Source organism: Sebastes umbrosus, chromosome 9 (assembly GCF_015220745.1).
Source record: "Sebastes umbrosus isolate fSebUmb1 chromosome 9, fSebUmb1.pri, whole genome shotgun sequence".
NCBI lineage: Eukaryota > Metazoa > Chordata > Actinopteri > Perciformes > Sebastidae > Sebastes > Sebastes umbrosus.
Window position 1 is genome coordinate 15,278,429 of NC_051277.1, and position 19,443 is coordinate 15,297,871.

The 19,443-nt window shown below is 40.8% G+C and overlaps 6 protein-coding genes across 7 annotated transcripts in view; all 6 read left to right on the forward strand.

The window, feature by feature from the left end:
- The window catches only part of LOC119493899 (protocadherin gamma-A3-like), a 131,788-nt gene that overhangs the window by 81,316 nt on the left and 31,029 nt on the right, over positions 1-19,443 (forward strand). The gene's annotated exons all lie outside the window — the stretch shown is intronic.
- The window catches only part of LOC119493873 (protocadherin gamma-C5-like), a 223,100-nt gene that overhangs the window by 8,965 nt on the left and 194,692 nt on the right, over positions 1-19,443 (forward strand). The window lies entirely within an intron of this gene.
- On the forward strand, positions 10-3,430 carry LOC119494891 (putative protocadherin beta-18). The gene is made up of 2 exons (XM_037781111.1): positions 10-13; positions 2,120-3,430. Exon 2 carries the CDS (start codon positions 2,585-2,587, stop codon positions 3,428-3,430), a length of 846 nt encoding a protein of 281 aa, XP_037637039.1. The 5' UTR covers positions 10-13; positions 2,120-2,584.
- LOC119494892 (protocadherin beta-15-like) lies at positions 5,857-8,413 on the forward strand. Its single transcript, XM_037781112.1, has one exon. The coding sequence runs from the start codon at positions 5,987-5,989 to the stop codon at positions 8,411-8,413; it is 2,427 nt and encodes an 808-aa protein (XP_037637040.1). The 5' UTR covers positions 5,857-5,986.
- Positions 11,199-14,067, forward strand: LOC119493927 (protocadherin gamma-A11-like). Its single transcript, XM_037779441.1, has one exon. The coding sequence runs from the start codon at positions 11,362-11,364 to the stop codon at positions 13,744-13,746; it is 2,385 nt and encodes a 794-aa protein (XP_037635369.1). The 5' UTR covers positions 11,199-11,361; the 3' UTR covers positions 13,747-14,067.
- Positions 16,070-19,443, forward strand: part of LOC119493928 (protocadherin gamma-A11-like) — a 29,000-nt gene continuing 25,626 nt past the window's right edge. Inside the window, exon 1 of the mRNA XM_037779443.1 lies at positions 16,070-18,547. Within this exon, the coding sequence (XP_037635371.1) occupies positions 16,184-18,547 (2,364 nt within the window). The 5' untranslated portion in view covers positions 16,070-16,183. The remainder of the gene's footprint in view (positions 18,548-19,443) is intronic.

Here is a 19,443-nt window from a genome sequence, read left to right on the forward strand (position 1 = left end):
CTATGTAAGTTGTGTGATCTTTACATTCATCTGTCAAAATGCACAAGAATCCATTTTGAGCCGTGTTTGAATGCAAAGTTTTAACTTAAAGTATAAAAGTGTTTGTAGTATGTGTGAAAACACAAAAGTTCAATTTACAGTTTATAGCAGTCAAATTATGGTGTAGTACTTTCAACCTTCTCAGTTAATACACAGTTCTTAAATTTTCCGTTGTTTTTAATCTGCATAATTACAAAGCGAAGCCTGTTTTCTCATAGGATGTGAGCACTACATATGAAGAGAATTAAAGTTTCCCTCCGTTTTACTTGATCCCATAACCCAGTAAGGTGGGAATGTGAGTAAAGGGCAGAAAGAGAAAAAAAAATACCACCACGGTTTAATCAATGAGGGACATAAGATCTTTGGACATTAAATCTCATGCAGTTTTGTGAGAAAATAAACTAGTAAGAGAACAAATCTAAAATGAAAGTGGTCCCACTTTGTTTTCAGACATAGTTTGATTTCTGTGCTTTTTCTAATTGTTATTTGGAAACACAGCTCTTCCAGAGAGACAATTACAACAATGTTAATGTTGTTTTTTATTGTTGCTCTTATCCGTCACAATTGTATACTATCTCGTCTCAATATTCATTATAACATAACCCTAAAATAGTGAAGCATTGTTTTTGTATTTTTTTCTTTTGATAAATATGAGCCAATTTACTGGTTTATCTTTTAAATGTAACAAGTCAAATATCCTGAATCGTCTTGTTATACCTAAACTCTCACTCATGGTGTCAGTGTGTACCAACAAACGAGAAGGCGCAGTCATTCTCCACCCTTCTATCTCTGCGAATTCAGAGCTGGACTCTTGCTGTTGTACCGTAGTTGACACAAACCGCTTCTTGTGGGACTGCATTGTGAGCGTTTTTGTTCATTGAAAGAAATCAAGAAGCATCGTTGATACATTTTGACCTAATACGTCATATTTTTTAGTGTGTCTGTGGTTTTTCTCGCAGTAACGATGGGATGCAGCAGATTTTCGATGCTCTACGGCCTTGCTTTTGTTTTTCTTGTCCTCCACCCCGTCTATGGAGACGTGAGCTACTCTGTCCCGGAGGAGATGAAACGTGGATCTGTAATTGGAAATATCGCTAAGGATCTGGGACTTGATTTGGGCAGACTGTCTGCTCGCAAGGCCCGTATCGATACTGAGGATAACAGTGTTAAGTACTGCGGTGTAAATTTCAACACCGGAGACTTAATCGTTCAAGAAAGGATCGACAGAGAAGGGCTTTGTGCGAAAAAGGCATCATGTGTTCTAAAACAGGAACTCGTGCTGGAAAATCCTTTAGAGCTGCACCGTATTAGTATCCGAGTTCAAGATATTAATGATAATTCACCGCAGTTTAAAGAGGAGTCACTCAAGATTGAAATTCAGGAATCGGCGGACAAGGGTGCGCATTTTCTACTGGATGATGCGCATGATGGAGACATCGGAGAAAATGCTGTTCAGAGCTACTCGCTTCAACAGAATGATCATTTCAAATTAAATGTAAAGACAAAGGGAGGTGGACGAAAATATGGCGAATTAGTTTTGGACAAAGAATTAGACAGAGAGGACAAAAAGGAGATTATGTTGTTGCTTACCGCATTCGATGGAGGCTCTCCTCAGAGATCAGGTACTGTAGTCATACACGTCACTGTACTGGATGCTAATGATAACGTACCAGTGTTTAGCCAGACCGTTTATAAAGCCAGTCTGCCTGAAAACTCTCCTCTGGATACATTGGTGATCACAGTGAGTGCTACTGATGCAGACGAAGGAATGTACGGTGAAGTTACCTATGGATTTGATCATGTTTCAGATGAAAACCAAGTTTTCTCTCTAAACCCTAAAACAGGACAAGTTAGAGTGGCTGGATCTATTGATTATGAAAAAGAATCGTCATATGAGATGCAAATAAACGCAAAAGATGGTCTGGGATTGGCCTCATATGCAACGGTGATAATTGAAATTACAGATATAAATGACAACGCTCCAGTTATAAACATACAATCACTGACTAACCCCATACCTGAGAACGTGTCTCCTGGTACAGAGGTGGGCATCATTAACGTTCAGGATAGAGACTCTGAGAATAACAGACAGGTCCGCTGCTCCATTCAGCAAAACGTCCCTTTTAAGTTGGTTCCTTCTATTAAAAACTATTATTCTCTGGTGACCACAGGACAACTGGACCGTGAACTAGTGTCTGATTACAACATTACAATCAGTGCCACTGACGAGGGCTCTCCACCTCTGTCCTCCTCTAAAAGTGTTCAGTTATCTGTAGCAGACATCAACGACAACCCACCTGTGTTTGAGGAACAGTCCTACAGCGCATATGTGAGTGAAAATAACAAACCTGGCTCCACTTTATGTTCCGTTACTGCTCGAGACCCCGACTGGAGACAAAACGGTACAGTGATTTATTCTCTGTTAGCTGGTGAGGTGAACGGTGCCCCGGTGTCCTCCTATCTATCTGTTAACGGAGACACGGGGGTGATCCACGCTGTGAGGTCGTTTGATTATGAACAGTTCAGGAGTTTTAAAGTCCACGTGATGGCCAGAGACAACGGTTCTCCTCCGCTCAGCAGCAACGTGACCGTCAGTGTCTTCATATCGGATGTGAATGACAACTCTCCTCAGATACTGTACCCCGCCCCGGAGGGCAACTCCTTCATGACCGAGCTGGTCCCCAAAGCTGCACACGGAGGCTCTCTGGTGTCCAAAGTGATAGCGGTGGACGCGGACTCCGGACAGAACGCCTGGCTGTCCTATCATATAGTCAAATCCACTGATCCGGGACTTTTCACTATCGGTCTCCACACTGGAGAGATCAGGACACAGCGGGACATTTCTGAGTCTGACAGCATGAAACAGAACCTTATTGTGGCAGTGAAAGATAACGGACAGCCCTCTCTCTCTGCCACCTGTTCCATGTATTTACTGATTTCTGATAACTTGGCTGAGGTGCCAGAACTGAAGGATATTTCTTATGATGAGAAGAACTCCAAACTGACCTCTTATCTGATCATCGCTCTGGTGTCTGTGTCCACCTTTTTCCTGACCTTCATCATCATCATCCTGGGTGTGAGGTTTTGTCGCAGGAGAAAGCCCAGACTGTTGTTTGATGGAGCAGTTGCCATCCCCAGCGCTTATCTCCCTCCTAATTACGCAGATGTTGACGGAACAGGAACTTTACGCAGCGCTTACAATTATGACGCCTACTTGACAACAGGTTCTAGAACCAGTGACTTTAAGTTCGTCAGTTCTTACAATGACAACACACTGCCTGCTGACCAGACTCTGAGGAAAAGTCCATCAGACTTTGCTGAGGCGTTTGGGGATTGTGATAGTTTTCCTGAGGTAGGAACATGTTATATATATTCTGTCCCAGATATGTAAAACACCTTCAATATTCAATCATTTTATACACGCATCCAGACAATCACACACAGCCAACTTGTTTCTCTTTGTTCATGTTGGTGCTCTCTCTCTCTCACTGTTTTCAACCAGGAGGATATACAGTATTTGACTGTCTTGGATGGTTTCTCTGTCCTTGGTGCTGAACAGTGATTTACTGATGCATCTTGGGCTCCTGAACTTCTATACTGTTGTCACTTTTTTGTCTTGCTGAGTTGTATTCCTTTAGATTGCCTCTGAACATATGTATTGATAATATAGGCTATGATAATAATAGGTTTTCCTTATATACTTATTGTCAATTGAATAAGTCGCTGCACATTCGCTCTCCAGTTTTAAGTTTTGCTTCCTTCAGTTGCAGTGTGCTCTCTGTGGTTATGATTAAATAGACTTTATAATAGTTCTCTTAAAAGTGTATGACCCCTAAATTATTTAGATGTCAGTATTAGGTTATATTGTCACTTGGGGATCTTATATCACGTTAAAATAAATGTCCATCTGCTGACATGATTGCCCTTTATGCTCTAGGAAAGGAAAACCTTTGACATTATGTCCCTTTTTCTCTGTCCATGGTGCTGAACTCCATTTGATCCTTTGATGCCTTTTAATGGCTAATTTAGCTCTGTCTTTTATTCTGTTGTTTTTCTCTTTCCTGCCTTTCATGTAAGTGAATTTGCTTTGATATTTCATTTTTTAAATGATTTAGGTGTGCATGTTGTAATTTTTTTATTCAAATATGGTTTTGCTCTTATAAGCTTCTTTGGAATCGACTCTCACATGGAGTTGACAACTTTTTATTGATATAGGGACAAGGTGTCAGAGCCCTAGGAACATGAAAAGTGAGCCTCTTTGTCCGTTTTGCTTGAGTATTGTTTCCTTCGGTGCTGGCTTTGAGGGATGTGGGCATTGCCGAAAAAATATGTTCTCCCCTGAGTTAATATGGTCCGCTCATGTTGACATAATATGGTAGGTTATATCTCCTTTCCAGGTGTCTGCACAATTTTTTTAAATTTTCTTTTCCTTGGTACACACCATTGTCTTTTGTTGTCCTTGTGCGAACCTGATTACAAAAGTCTTTATTTATTCTATAAGTTCATAATCAGGGAAATAGTTTGAAATATCTTTGAAATAATTATTACACTCAAGGAAACAGTTTCTAAATCCACAGATGATTTTCATAATGGTGATGTCTTAGGCAGCTATTATAAGACACTTTTTTCATGTACTAATTTAACTTTTCTTGCCAGTGATAATGAAGTAAACAAAGGTTCCAGCAAGAGAGTGAAACGTGTTAAAATCATCTTTCCATTCAAATGCAAGACATTGCATCCCGTTTTAGACAAAGGACCTCACAGAACTATTATTTTGTCCATCAGACTCATACTGTTTTATCTGAGGCATTTCACTGTTCTAATGTAATAAATGAAATGGCAGCATTGTTTTCTTGAGCTTGGTAACAGCTGTTGGTCATTCTTTCTGAAAGTGTGCCAACATTCAGAGTTAAATCAGTGAACAACAGCACCATGTGTAAAGCTATATCTGAAAATATATGTCTTTTGTTACTAATGTTGTTTAGTAGTAAACAACAACAACATCAACAACAACAATACAAATACTATTTTGTTGCTCATCATCAGGGAAGATTCAAGTATTCAAACAAAGACATTATTTTGGAGAGAAATATGTGTCAGATGTTTTTGTCTCCTCCAAGTTGCCAAAAATCTTTCAGGACAATCATAATAACAAGTAGATATGCGTGTCTTTACAGTGCATTAACATAAAGTATAAACTGTTGGTGATATGGTTGGAGGCACACAACACATCAATTTACAGTATACAATTCCAAGTGATCGTTCAATAGGTTTAATATCATTGACTAACATGCTTCAATTACTTTTTTCACATATTTCGATCCCAGCAACTAAAATGGTGTGTGAGCAAAAATGATACACAAGAATATATTGAACAATATTTTCCTCTTTTTTCTTTTTTCTTTATCTAAAATGAAACTGTCCCCCCTCTTAGTGTATGTGTTGTCTATATTTTAATATGCCAAAAAATATTTGAAAGCATTGGATTATTTTGGAGACACAGTTTGAATAGTTTTATGTGGGGATATGAGCAGTCTTGTATCAAGGTATGTTAATCCTAAAATGGTAAATCTATTATTAGTAGTATTATTATTACTAGTAATAGTAGTAGTAGTAGTAATGTTGTTGTTGTCATTGTTGTTTTTTATTAATAATGTTCTCTGAACTAGTCTATATTTAAGCACATCAGAAATCCTACATCGCCTTGTTATACCCAGACAAATACTCATGGTGTCAGTGTGTACCAGTAAACGAGAGGGCTCGGTCATTCTCCACCCTTCTGTCTCAGCGAATTTAAAGCCTGATTCAGCTGTTGTATCGTAGTTGACAAAAACGCTTCGTGATATGACCGTAGTGTGAAGATTTAGTATATTGGAGGAAATCACAGCTGCATTGTGGATATATTTTGACATACTTGGCAGCAGTAGTGGTCTGTCTCGAGGTAACGATGGGATGCAGCAAAATTTCGCTGCTCTGCGGCCTTGCTTTTGTTTTTCTTGTCCTCCACCCCGTCTATGGAGACGTGAGCTACTCTATCCCGGAGGAGATGAAACGTGGATCTGTAATCGGAAATATCGCTAAGGATCTGGGACTTGATTTGGGCAGACTGTCTGCTCGTAAGGCCCGTATCGATACTGAGGATAACAGCGTCCAGTACTGCGGTGTAAATCTCAACACCGGAGAATTGATCATACAAGAAAGGATCGACAGAGAAGGGCTTTGTGCGAAAAAGCCATCATGTGTTCTTAAACAGGAACTCGTGCTAGAAAATCCTTTAGAGCTGCACCGTATTAGTATCCGAGTTCAAGATATTAATGATAATTCACCTCAGTTTAAAGAGGAGTCGCTTAATTTTGAAATACGGGAATCCGCAGATAAGGGTGCAAGTTTTCTCTTGGATGAGGCACACGATGGAGACATCGGAGAAAATGCTGTTCAGAGCTACTCACTTCAGCAGAATGATCATTTCAAATTAAATGTAAAGACAAAGGGGGTTGGACGAAAATATGGCGAATTAGTTTTGGACAAAGAATTAGACAGAGAAGACAAAAAAGAGATAATGTTGTTGCTTACCGCATTTGATGGAGGCTCTCCTCAGAGATCAGGTACTGTAGTCATACACGTCACTGTACTGGATGCTAATGATAACGTACCAGTGTTTAGCCAGGCCGTTTATAAAGCCAGTCTGCATGAAAACTCTCCTCTGGATACATTGGTGATCACAGTGAGCGCTACTGATGCAGATGAAGGTTTCAATAGCGAAGTTATCTATGGATTTGATCATGTTTCAGATGAAAACCAAGTTTTCTCTCTAAACCCTAAAACAGGAGAAGTTAGAGTGGCTGGATCTATTGATTATGAAAAAGAATCCTCATATGAATTGCAGATTAGCGCCAAAGATGGTCTGGGATTGGCCTCATATGCATCGTTGATTATTGAGATTACTGATATAAATGACAACGCCCCAGTTATAAACCTAAAATCACTGACTAACCCCATATCTGAGAACGTGTCACCTGGTACAGAGGTGGGCATCATTAACGTGCAGGATAGAGACTCTGAGAATAACAGACAGGTCCGCTGCTCCATTCAGCAAAACGTCCCTTTTAAGTTGGTTCCTTCTATTAAAAACTATTATTCTCTGGTGACCACAGGACAACTGGACCGTGAACTAGTGTCTGATTACAACATTACAATCAGTGCCACTGACGAGGGCTCTCCACCTCTGTCCTCCTCTAAAACTGTTCAGTTATCTGTAGCAGACATCAACGACAACCCACCTGTGTTTGAGGAACAGTCCTACAGCGCATATGTGAGTGAAAATAACAAACCTGGCTCCACTTTATGTTCCGTTACTGCTCGAGACCCCGACTGGAGACAAAACGGTACAGTGATTTATTCTCTGTTAGCTGGTGAGGTGAACGGTGCCCCGGTGTCCTCCTATCTATCTGTTAACGGAGACACGGGGGTGATCCACGCTGTGAGGTCGTTTGATTATGAACAGTTCAGGAGTTTTAAAGTCCACGTGATGGCCAGAGACAACGGTTCTCCTCCGCTCAGCAGCAACGTGACCGTCAGTGTCTTCATATCGGATGTGAATGACAACTCTCCTCAGATACTGTACCCCGCCCCGGAGGGCAACTCCTTCATGACCGAGCTGGTCCCCAAAGCTGCACACGGAGGCTCTCTGGTGTCCAAAGTGATAGCGGTGGACGCAGACTCCGGACAGAACGCCTGGCTGTCCTATCATATAGTGAAATCCACTGATCCGGGACTTTTCACCATCGGTCTCCACAGCGGAGAGATCAGGACACAGCGGGACATTTCTGAGTCTGACAGCATGAAACAGAACCTTATTGTGGCAGTGAAAGATAACGGACAGCCCTCTCTCTCTGCCACCTGCTCCATGTATTTACTGATTTCTGATAACTTGGCTGAGGTGCCAGAACTGAAGGATATTTCTTATGATGAGAAGAACTCCAAGCTGACCTCTTATCTGATCATCGCTCTGGTGTCTGTGTCCACCTTTTTTCTGACCTTCATCATCATCATCCTGGGTGTGAGGTTTTGTCGCAGGAGAAAGCCCAGACTGTTGTTTGATGGAGCAGTTGCCATCCCCAGCGCTTATCTCCCTCCTAATTACGCAGATGTTGACGGAACAGGAACTTTACGCAGCGCTTACAACTATGACGCCTACCTGACAACAGGTTCTAGAACCAGTGACTTTAAGTTCGTCAGTTCTTACAATGACAACACACTGCCTGCTGACCAGACTCTGAGGAAAAGTCCAACAGACTTTGCTGAGGCATTTGGGGATTGTGAAAGTTCTCCTGAGGTAGGCACATGTTACATATATTCTGTCCCAGATGTGTAAAACATCTTCAATATTCAATCATTTTATACATGCATCCAGACAAGCACACACACAGCCAACTTGTGTCTTTTTGTTCATGTGGTTGCCCTCACTCTCTCACTTTTTTCAACCAGGGGTATATATTTGATTGTCTTGGCTGGTTTCTCTGTCCTTGGTGCTGAACAGTGATTTACTGATGCATCTTGGGCCCCTTGACATCTATTCTGTTGTAGCTTTTTTGTCTTGCTGAGTTTTATTTCTTTAGATTGCCTCTGATATATATTTTTTTGATAATATAGGTTATCATAATAATAGGTTTTCTTTATTTACATATTGTCAATTTTAATAAGTGGCTGCTCCGATTGGGGTTCATTTTAAGTCACTTGAGATGAAAATTTAGGTGACCTCTCTGAGGGTTGGGTTTAATGCAACATTTGCTCGAGAAAAATATATATATTTTTTTTCTTCCAAAATCAACAAGAACAAGGACATAACCTTATTGTGGCAGTGAAAGATAACGGACAACCCACTCTCTCTGCCATTTTTTCCATATATTTTTTTCTGATAACTTGGCTGGGTTGCCAGAACTGAAGAATATTTCTTATGATGATTGTTGTTGCTTTTAGCCCTCCTAATTACGCAGATGTTGACAACACAGGAGTTTAACTGCAGTCTCTTATCATCCTTGTGTCATTGTCAATGACAAAGTTACTGAATACCTTTCATAGTCACCAACTGGCATGCTCTCTGCTTCTGTGCTTCACTCAGACCACGAGTACACTCTCAACTGGCTACATGAGGCTCATTAGTGCTTGAAAAAAAGTTATTGTGTTACATTTGAGTACATTTCTGGTGTTTGCAGGGTATTTATTTAAATCTGGAAGTTCTTGATATGATGATTGTTTCTCTCAGTGTAGTAATATTCCATTGATCCAATGAATTGTGTTTAACTAACGGTTTCTTTCTATTGTGGTGCATTTTAAAGCCTCTGTATGAGCCAATAACTTAGTTGGGGCTGATCATTCCTTAAGGATCTGTTGTTGTTGATGGCAACATAGTGTCCGGTGTAACTGAGGCTTAGTATTCGACTTCAATACATTTATTGTCAATATGTCTCTTATGCAATCACATGGTCGTTGTGGAAAAGTAAATTATGTCTGTGGTTCGTTGCTAAATTTCCCCTCTGGCAATCTAAGGAAATATATCAGTATGGTATCTGTCTTACTGCTATATGTATCCCTTGAGTTGGATGACTGTAACTTAGACGTGCCATTGTTGTGTAAAAGCAGCATATACATCACAGGTAGAAGACACTGCCTGAAGAATGTAGGTGTTACAACCAGTCCACTCCTCTTCTTAAACATGTATGCTACATAGGCCTCTCTTGTAGGAGCTTTGTGTTTGAATGCTGTCTGATTCAACCACAGTTTAAAATGGAAGTAAATGTAGAGAAACATGAATGAGTTGTTTGTATTAGAGGCCTAAATGTAGTTTGTCTGTTTCAATAGAAGTGGCTGAGATATCTTCAATGCTAATATGTAGTCCTTTATAACATTATGACTGTCTGTTAGTTGTGTTTTTTGAGAAGATACTGACTGTCAGACTCTTGTGTGTCTCTCTATTCTGTGACCTTTTGAAATATGATTCTGTTTAATTGTGTTTTCATCTTTGATAAGAAATTAATTGCTGTGAGGTGTAGGCTGGGTACAATTTCCTCTCCATCTTATGTGGGGAAGTATGATTATACTGTATAACTATAAACCACCATAATATTTGTGGTTTCTAGTGTTATATAAGTTTGTAGTTGTTTAGTGGTGTTAGAGTAGTCTTAAGAGTGTGTCTCCACAGCAAGTGTCCTGACTTTTTGCTTTGGCGTTTTTGTCTTCATAGTTTGAACGTCTTTGTCCTAAGATACAGTAGTAATAGATGTTGTTTATTTATTCATAATTTAATGTAATGGATGTCTCTTTCTCTTTCTTGACCTTGAAAAATGAAACTTTTGTCAACACATATTGAAACTGATATCTGACAGACAATATTCAGGGTGCAGTTTGCAGTTTTATGCTTTATACTTAAGTTTCTATCTTCATTCTCGTCATATTTACTACCTTTAGTGTATGAATACGTTATTTATATTCAGTCAAAAACGTCAGATATATGGTGTTCTAAAACCTTTGAGTGACATTGGGGGGCAGATCTGTCTGTCTGTCTCTCAGCAGAGTAATATTTCAGTATGTTCTGATTTCCTGAGGTAGTCCTTTGCAGGATGTCCACTTTTTTAGGGCTTGATAGTGTCTTCATGCTTTTCAACAGATATGATTTGACTTATTCGTCTCTGTCTTTGCATTTTGATAAATTATAAGTATGTATTTTATTCAAGAGGTTTTTGCCTAAGTCTACTGGAGGATTGACCTGTTAGAGACATACTTTATGGCTGCATACTATTTCATTAGGACACTTGGCGTGTTATTTTCATTCAAAATGTTTGCATATTACAGTACGTTGGAAACAAGCTTCGATGTTTCAAATTAATGAGTGCAACTCATCTATAATTATAACAATTGCTATTTTCTTACTCACATAGCCTGTATTGTGTTATGATGGTGCATATAATATATTATTTACATAATTCCTTTTTATTGCCACTTGTAGCCTATAACATTTACAGTATACTACTACTATACCACTAGCAGTAATACTACTCCTATTAATAGTAAAACTTGCATACATACAAGTCTGCTATTTCTTCATTCCACTCATGGTGTCGCTATTGGCCAGCCTACGTGAGATATTTCCACTCCACCCTCTGGTGTACAGACCAACAAAAGGGTGATTTTTCAGTTGCTGTTGATCCGAGGATGCAGTCAGAGTAACTGTGGAGATCTGTGGATTTTCTTTTGACTGAACTCTATAATCTTTATTGGATTTGTCATCTAACAGAGGATTGTTTTCTGTAACAAACGCTTGTCATGATGGGGCTCAGACTGAGCTGCTTCGTTTTCTTTCTGATGTGGAAAGCTGTGAATGGGGACGCGAGCTTTTCTTTCCAAGAGGAAATGAAGCGCGGATCCGTTATTGGGAATATAGCGAAGGGCCTTAACATGGACGCGAGTAAACTGTCTGCTCGGAATGCCCGCGTTGATGCTGCAGGGAACCGCAAACGTTATTGTGACATCAATCTCAGCACCGGAGATTTAATTGTGGCCGACAGGATCGACCGGGAGGAGCTTTGTGGAGAAAAGATGTCGTGTGTGATAAAACGCGATTTTGTTCTGGAGAATCCTCTGGAACTGCATCCGTTCAGTCTTCATATTCAAGATATTAATGATAACTCCCCACAATTTAAAGAAGACTTGATTAACATAGAAATTAGAGAGTCGGCAGTCAGGGGAGCTCGTTTTGTGATGGAGGAGGCGCACGATGCAGATGTAGGACAGAACTCAGTTCAGCAGTACAGCCTTAAAAAGAATGATAATTTCATTTTGGCTGTTGATGGAAACACGATAGAGCTTGTTCTAGAAAAGGAGCTTGATCGTGAAAAACAACAAGAGATTAATTTGCTCCTCACAGCTCTAGATGGAGGCTCTCCTCAGAGATCAGGTACTGTAGTCATACACGTCACTGTGCTGGATGCTAATGATAACGCCCCAGTGTTCAGCCAGGCCGTTTATAAAGCCAGTCTGCCTGAAAACTCTCCTGTAGATACTGTAGTGGTCACAGTGAGCGCTACTGACGCAGACCAGGGAGTCAATGGAGATGTAACATACGAATTTGGACATGTTACTGATGATGTGAAGAGAGTTTTTAGTATTGATCGTAAAAGTGGCAAAATCAAAGTTAATGGTCCGATTGACTTTGAAACTGTTGCAACATATGATTTACGCATTAAAGCAAAGGATGGATTAGGATTATCATCATACACAAAGGTAACCGTTGATGTCACAGATGTCAATGACAACATACCTGTAATCTATGTGAAATCTCTGGCAAATCCAGTACCTGAGAACGTGTCACCTGGTACAGAGGTGGGCATCATTAACGTGCAGGATGCAGATTCTAATAATAACCAACAGGTCCGCTGCTCCATTCAGCAAAACGTCCCTTTTAAGTTGGTTCCCTCTATTAAAAACTATTATTCTCTGGTGACCACAGGACAGCTGGACCGTGAACTAGTGTCTGATTACAACATTACAATCAGTGCCACTGACGAGGGCTCTCCACCTCTGTCCTCCTCTAAAAGTGTTCAGTTATCTGTAGCAGACATCAACGACAACCCACCTGTGTTTGAGGAACAGTCCTACAGCGCATATGTGAGTGAAAATAACAAACCTGGCTCCACTTTATGTTCCGTTACTGCTCGGGACCCCGACTGGAGACAAAACGGTACAGTGATTTATTCTCTGTTAGCTGGTGAGGTGAACGGTGCCCCGGTGTCCTCCTATCTATCTGTTAACGGAGACACGGGGGTGATCCACGCTGTGAGGTCGTTTGATTATGAACAGTTCAGGAGTTTTAAAGTCCACGTGATGGCCAGAGACAACGGTTCTCCTCCGCTCAGCAGCAACGTGACCGTCAGTGTCTTCATATCGGATGTGAATGACAACTCTCCTCAGATACTGTACCCCGCCCCGGAGGGCAACTCCTTCATGACCGAGCTGGTCCCCAAAGCTGCACACGGAGGCTCTATGGTGTCCAAAGTGATAGCGGTGGACGCGGACTCCGGACAGAACGCCTGGCTGTCCTATCATATAGTCAAATCCACTGATCCGGGACTTTTCACTATCGGTCTCCACAGCGGAGAGATCAGGACACAGCGGGACATTTCTGAGTCTGACAGCATGAAACAGAACCTTATTGTGGCAGTGAAAGATAACGGACAGCCCTCTCTCTCTGCCACCTGTTCCATGTATTTACTGATTTCTGATAACTTGGCTGAGGTGCCAGAACTGAAGGATATTTCTTATGATGAGAAGAACTCCAAACTGACCTCTTATCTGATCATCGCGCTAGTGTCTGTGTCCACCTTTTTTCTGACCTTCATCATCATCATCCTGGGTGTGAGGTTTTGTCGCAGGAGAAAGCCCAGACTGTTGTTTGATGGAGCAGTTGCCATCCCCAGCGCTTATCTCCCTCCTAATTACGCAGATGTTGACGGAACAGGAACTTTACGCAGCGCTTACAACTATGACGCCTACCTGACAACAGGTTCTAGAACCAGTGACTTTAAGTTCGTCAGTTCTTACAATGACAACACACTGCCTGCTGACCAGACTCTGAGGAAGAGTCCATCAGACTTTGCTGAGGCGTTTGGGGATTGTGATAGTTCTCCTGAGGTAGGCACATGTAACATATAATCTGTCCCAGATGTGTAAAACATCTTCAGGCACCAACACAAGCACACACACAGCTAACTTGTCTCTGCTTTTTCATGTGATTGCTCTCTCTCTCTGTCACACCGTTTTCAACCAGGGGGATATATTTGGCTGGTTTCTCTGTCCTTGGTGCTGAAGAGTGATTTTCTGATGCAATTTGGGCCCCTTGACATCTATTCTGTTGTCACTTTTTTGACTTGCTGACTTTTATTTCTTTAGATGGTCTCTATGTATATTTTTTGATAATATAGGTTATGATAATAATAATAATAATAGGTTTTCTTTATTTACATATTGTCAATTGAATAAGTCGCTGCTCCGATTGGGTTTCATTGTAAGTCCTTTTTTCTGTCCCTTGAGATGAGAATTTAGGTGACCTCTGAGGGTCGGGTTTAATGCAACATTTGCTTGACAAAAAGGTGATTTTTTTTTCTATTCCAAATATCTAGAAGAACAATGACATAACCTTATTGTGGCAGTGAAAGATAACATACATCCCTCTCTCTCTGCCATTTTTTCCATGTATTTATATCTGATAACTTGGCTGAGGTGCCAGAACTTATGGATATTTCTTATGATGAGTGTTTTTTGTTTTAGCCCTCCTAATTATGCAGAAGTTGACAACACAGGAGTTTAACTGCAGTCTCTTATCATCCTCGTGTCATTGCCAATGACAGAGTTACTGAATACCTTTCATAGTCACCAACTGGCTTGCTCTCTGCTTCTGTTCTTCATTCAGACCACGAGTACACTCTCAACTGGCTACATGAGGCTCACTATTGCTTGCAAAAAAGTTATTTGGTTACATTTGAGTACATTTCTGGTGTTTGCAGGTTATTTATTTAAATCAGGAAGTTCTTCATATGATGATCGTTTCCCTCAGTGTAGTAATGTTCCATTGATCCAGTGTAACTGAGTCTTAGTAATCGGCTTCATTACATTTATTGTCAATATGTCTCTTATGCAATCACAAGGTCGTGTGGAAAAGAACATTTTGTCTGTGGTTCGTTGCTAAATTTCCCCTCTGGCAATCTAAGGAAATACATCAGTATGGTATCTGTCAGACTGCTATATGTTTCCTTTGAGTTGGATGACTGTAAACCAACTTAGACGTGCCATTGTTGTGTAATATAAGTATATACATCACAGGTAGAAGACACCGCCTGAAGAATGTAGGTGTTTACATTTAAAGCCAGTCCACTCCTCTTCTTAAACATGTATGCTACATGGGCCTCTCTTGTTGGAGCTTTGTGATTGAATACTGTCTGATTCAACCACCGTTTCAAATGGAAGTAAATGTAGAGAAACATGAATGAGTTGTTTGTTTTAGAGGCCTAAATGTAGTTTGTCTGTTTCAATAGAAGTGGCTGAGATATCTTCAGTGCTCATATTTAGTCCTTTATGACATTATGACTGTCTGTTAGTTGTGTTCTTGAGAAGATACTGACTGTCAGACTGTATTGTGTATCTCTATTCTGTGACTATAAATATGATTCTGTTTAATTGTGTTTTCATCTTTGATACGAAAGGAATTGCTCTGAGGTGAAGGCTGGGCACTATTTCCTCCTCATTTTATGTGGGGAAGTTTGATTATACTGTATAACTATAAACCACCATAATACTTGTAGTTTCCAGTGTTATATGCATTTGTAGTTGCTAAGTGGTGGTAGAGTAGTCTTAAGTGTAGTGTGTCTGATCAGCAAGTTTTCTGACTTTTTGCATTGGGTTTTCTCTTCATAGTTTGCACATCTTTTTCCTAAGATACAGTTGTAATAGACGTTGTTTCTTATTCATAATTCAATGTAATAGATGTATCTTTCTCTCTCTGGACCTTGAAAATGAAACTTTTGTCACCCTGTCAGAGACAGACTTTATGGCTGCATAATATTTCATTCAGACACTTGGCGCGTATTTACAGTCAAAATGTTTGCATATTACAGTACGTTGGAAACAAGCTTTGATGTTTCAAATTAATGAGTGCAACTTATCTATAATTATAACAATTGCTATTTTATTACTCACATAGCCTGTATTATGTTATGATGGTGCATAAAATATTATAATGTATTATTTATATAATGCCTTTATATTGCCACTTGTAGCCTATAACATTTACCGTACACTACTACTATACCACTATCACTTATACTACTCCTATTGATAATAAAACGTGTATATATACAAGTCTGCTATTTCTTCACTCCACTCATGGTGTCGCTATTGGCCAGCCTACGTGAGATATTTTCACTCCACCCTCTGGTGTACAGACCAACAAAAGGGTGATTTTTCAGTTGCTGTTGATCCGAGGATGCAGTCAGACTAACTGTGGAGATCTGTGGATTTTCTTTTGACTGAACTCTATAATCTTTATTGGATTTGTCATCTAACAGAGGATTGTTTTCTGTAACAAACGCTTGTCATGATGGGGCTCAGACTGAGCTGCTTCGTTTTCTTTCTGATGTGGAAAGCTGTGAATGGGGACGCGAGCTTTTCCTTCCAAGAGGAAATGAAGCGCGGATCCGTTATTGGGAATATAGCGAAGGGCCTTAACCTGGACGCGAGTAAACTGTCTGCTCGGAATGCCCGCGTTGATGCTGCAGGGAACCGCAAACGTTTTTGTGACATCAATCTCAGCACCGGAGATTTAATTGTGGCCGACAGGATCGACCGGGAGGAGCTTTGTGGAGAAAAGATGTCGTGTGTGATAAAACGCGATCTTGTTCTGGAGAATCCTCTGGAACTGCATCCGTTCAGTCTTCATATTCAAGATATTAATGATAACTCCCCACAATTTAAAGAAGACTTGATTAATATTGAGATTCACGAGTTGGCAGGGAGGGGAGCTCGTTTTGTGATGGAGGAGGCGCACGATGCGGATGTAGGACAGAACTCAGTTCAGCAGTACAGCCTTAAAAAGAATGATAATTTCATTTTGGCTGTTGACGGAAACACGATAGAGCTTGTTCTAGAAAGAGAGCTTGATCGTGAAAAACAACAAGAGATCAATTTGCTCCTTACAGCTCTAGATGGAGGCTCTCCTCAGAGATCAGGTACTGTAGTCATACACGTCACTGTACTGGATGCTAATGATAACGCCCCAGTGTTCAGCCAGGCCGTTTATAAAGCCAGTCTGCCTGAAAACTCTCCTGTAGATACTGTAGTGGTCACAGTGAGCGCTACTGACGCAGACCAGGGAGTCAATGGAGACGTCACTTATGAATTTGGACACGTTTCAGAGGATGTGAAGAGAGTTTTTAGTATTGATCGTAAAAGTGGCAAAATCAAAGTTAATGGTCCGATTGACTTTGAAACTGTTGCAACATATGATTTACGCATTAAAGCAAAGGATGGATTAGGATTATCATCATACACAAAGGTAACTGTTGATGTCACAGATGTGAATGACAACATACCTGTAATCTATGTGAAATCTCTGGCAAATCCAGTACCTGAGAACGTGTCACCTGGTACAGAGGTGGGCATCATTAACGTGCAGGATGCAGATTCTAATAATAACCAACAGGTCCGCTGCTCCATTCAGCAAAACGTCCCTTTCAAGTTGGTTCCTTCTATTAAAAACTATTATTCTCTGGTGACCACAGGACAACTGGACCGTGAACTAGTGTCTGATTACAACATTACAATCAGTGCCACTGACGAGGGCTCTCCACCTCTGTCCTCCTCTAAAAGTGTTCAGTTATCTGTAGCAGACATCAACGACAACCCACCTGTGTTTGAGGAACAGTCCTACAGCGCATATGTGAGTGAAAATAACAAACCTGGCTCCACTTTATGTTCCGTTACTGCTCGAGACCCCGACTGGAGACAAAACGGTACAGTGATTTATTCTCTGTTAGCTGGTGAGGTGAACGGTGCCCCGGTGTCCTCCTATCTATCTGTTAACGGAGACACGGGGGTGATCCACGCTGTGAGGTCGTTTGATTATGAACAGTTCAGGAGTTTTAAAGTCCACGTGATGGCCAGAGACAACGGTTCTCCTCCGCTCAGCAGCAACGTGACCGTCAGTGTCTTCATGTCGGATGTGAATGACAACTCTCCTCAGATACTGTACCCCGCCCCGGAGGGCAACTCCTTCATGACCGAGCTGGTCCCCAAAGCTGCACACGGAGGCTCTCTGGTGTCCAAAGTGATAGCGGTGGACGCGGACTCCGGACAGAACGCCTGGCTGTCCTATCATATAGTGAAATCCACTGATCCGGGACTTTTCACCATCGGTCTCCACAGCGGAGAGATCAGGACACAGCGGGACATTTCTGAGTCTGACAGCATGAAACAGAACCTTATTGTGGCAGTGAAAGATAACGGACAGCCCTCTCTCTCTGCCACCTGTTCCATGTATTTACTGATTTCTGATAACTTGGCTGAGGTGCCAGAACTGAAGGATATTTCTTATGACGAGAAGAACTCCAAACTGACCTCTTATCTGATCATCGCACTGGTGTCTGTGTCCACCTTTTTTCTGACCTTCATCATCATCATCATGGGTGTGAGGTTTTGTCGCAGGAGAAAGCCCAGACTGTTGTTTGATGGAGCAGTTGCCATCCCCAGCGCTTATCTCCCTCCTAATTACGCAGATGTTGACGGAACAGGAACTTTACGCAGCGCTTACAATTATGACGCCTACCTGACTACAGGTTCTAGAACCAGTGACTTTAAGTTCGTCAGTTCTTACAATGACAACACACTGCCTGCTGACCAGACTCTGAGGAAGAGTCCATCAGACTTTGCTGAGGCGTTTGGGGATTGTGATAGTTCTCCTGAGGTAGGGACATGTTACATATATTCTGTCCCAGATGTGTAAAAACATCTTCATTATTCATTTATTTAATATAGGCACCCATACAAGCACACACACAGCCAACCTGTCTCTGTTTGTTCATGTGAGTACTCTCTGTCTCCGCCACAGTGTTTTCAACCAGGGTGATATATTTTACTGTTTTGGCAGGTTTCTCTGTCCTTGGTGCTGAAAAGTGTTTTACTGATGCATTTTGGGCCCCTTGACAGCTATTCTGGTGTCACTTTTTATTTCTTTAGATTGCCTCTGATAAATATTTTTTTTATAATAATAATAAGTTTTCTTTATTTACATATTGTCAAATTGGCTGCTCCGATTGGGTTTCTTTGAAAGTCCTTTTTTCAGTCCCTTGAGATGAGAATTTAGGTGACCTATCTGAGGGTTGGGTTTAATGCAACATTTGCTTGAGAAGAATATGTTTTTTTTTCTTCCATAAATCAACAAGGACATAACCTTTTTATGGCAGTGAAAGATAACAGACAGCCCTCTATCTCTGTCATCTTTTTCATGTATATATTTCTGATAACTTGGCTGAGGTGCCAGAACTGAAAGATATTTCTAATGACGTGTTGTTGCTTTTGCCCTCCTAATTACTCAGATGTTGACAACACAGGAGTTTAACTGCAGTCTCTTATCATCCTAGTGTCATTGCCAATGACAAAGCTACTGAATACCTTTCATAGTCACCAACTGGCATGCTCTCTGCTTTGTGTGTTTCATTCAGACCATGAGCACACTCTCAAGAAGTTACATGAGGCTCATTAGTACTTGAAGAAAAGTGATGAAATTTGAGTACATTTCCGTTTTTTACAGGTTATTTAAGTAAATCAGGAAGTTCTAGGTATGATAATTGTCTCCCTCTC

Bases quoted from the DNA above. Each gene is read 5' to 3' on its own strand.
- LOC119494891 (XM_037781111.1), top strand. From the start codon at position 2,585: ATGGCCAGAGACAACGGTTCTCCTCCGCTCAGCAGCAACGTGACCGTC.
- LOC119493927 (XM_037779441.1), top strand. From the start codon at position 11,362: ATGATGGGGCTCAGACTGAGCTGCTTCGTTTTCTTTCTGATGTGGAAA.
- LOC119494892 (XM_037781112.1), top strand. From the start codon at position 5,987: ATGGGATGCAGCAAAATTTCGCTGCTCTGCGGCCTTGCTTTTGTTTTT.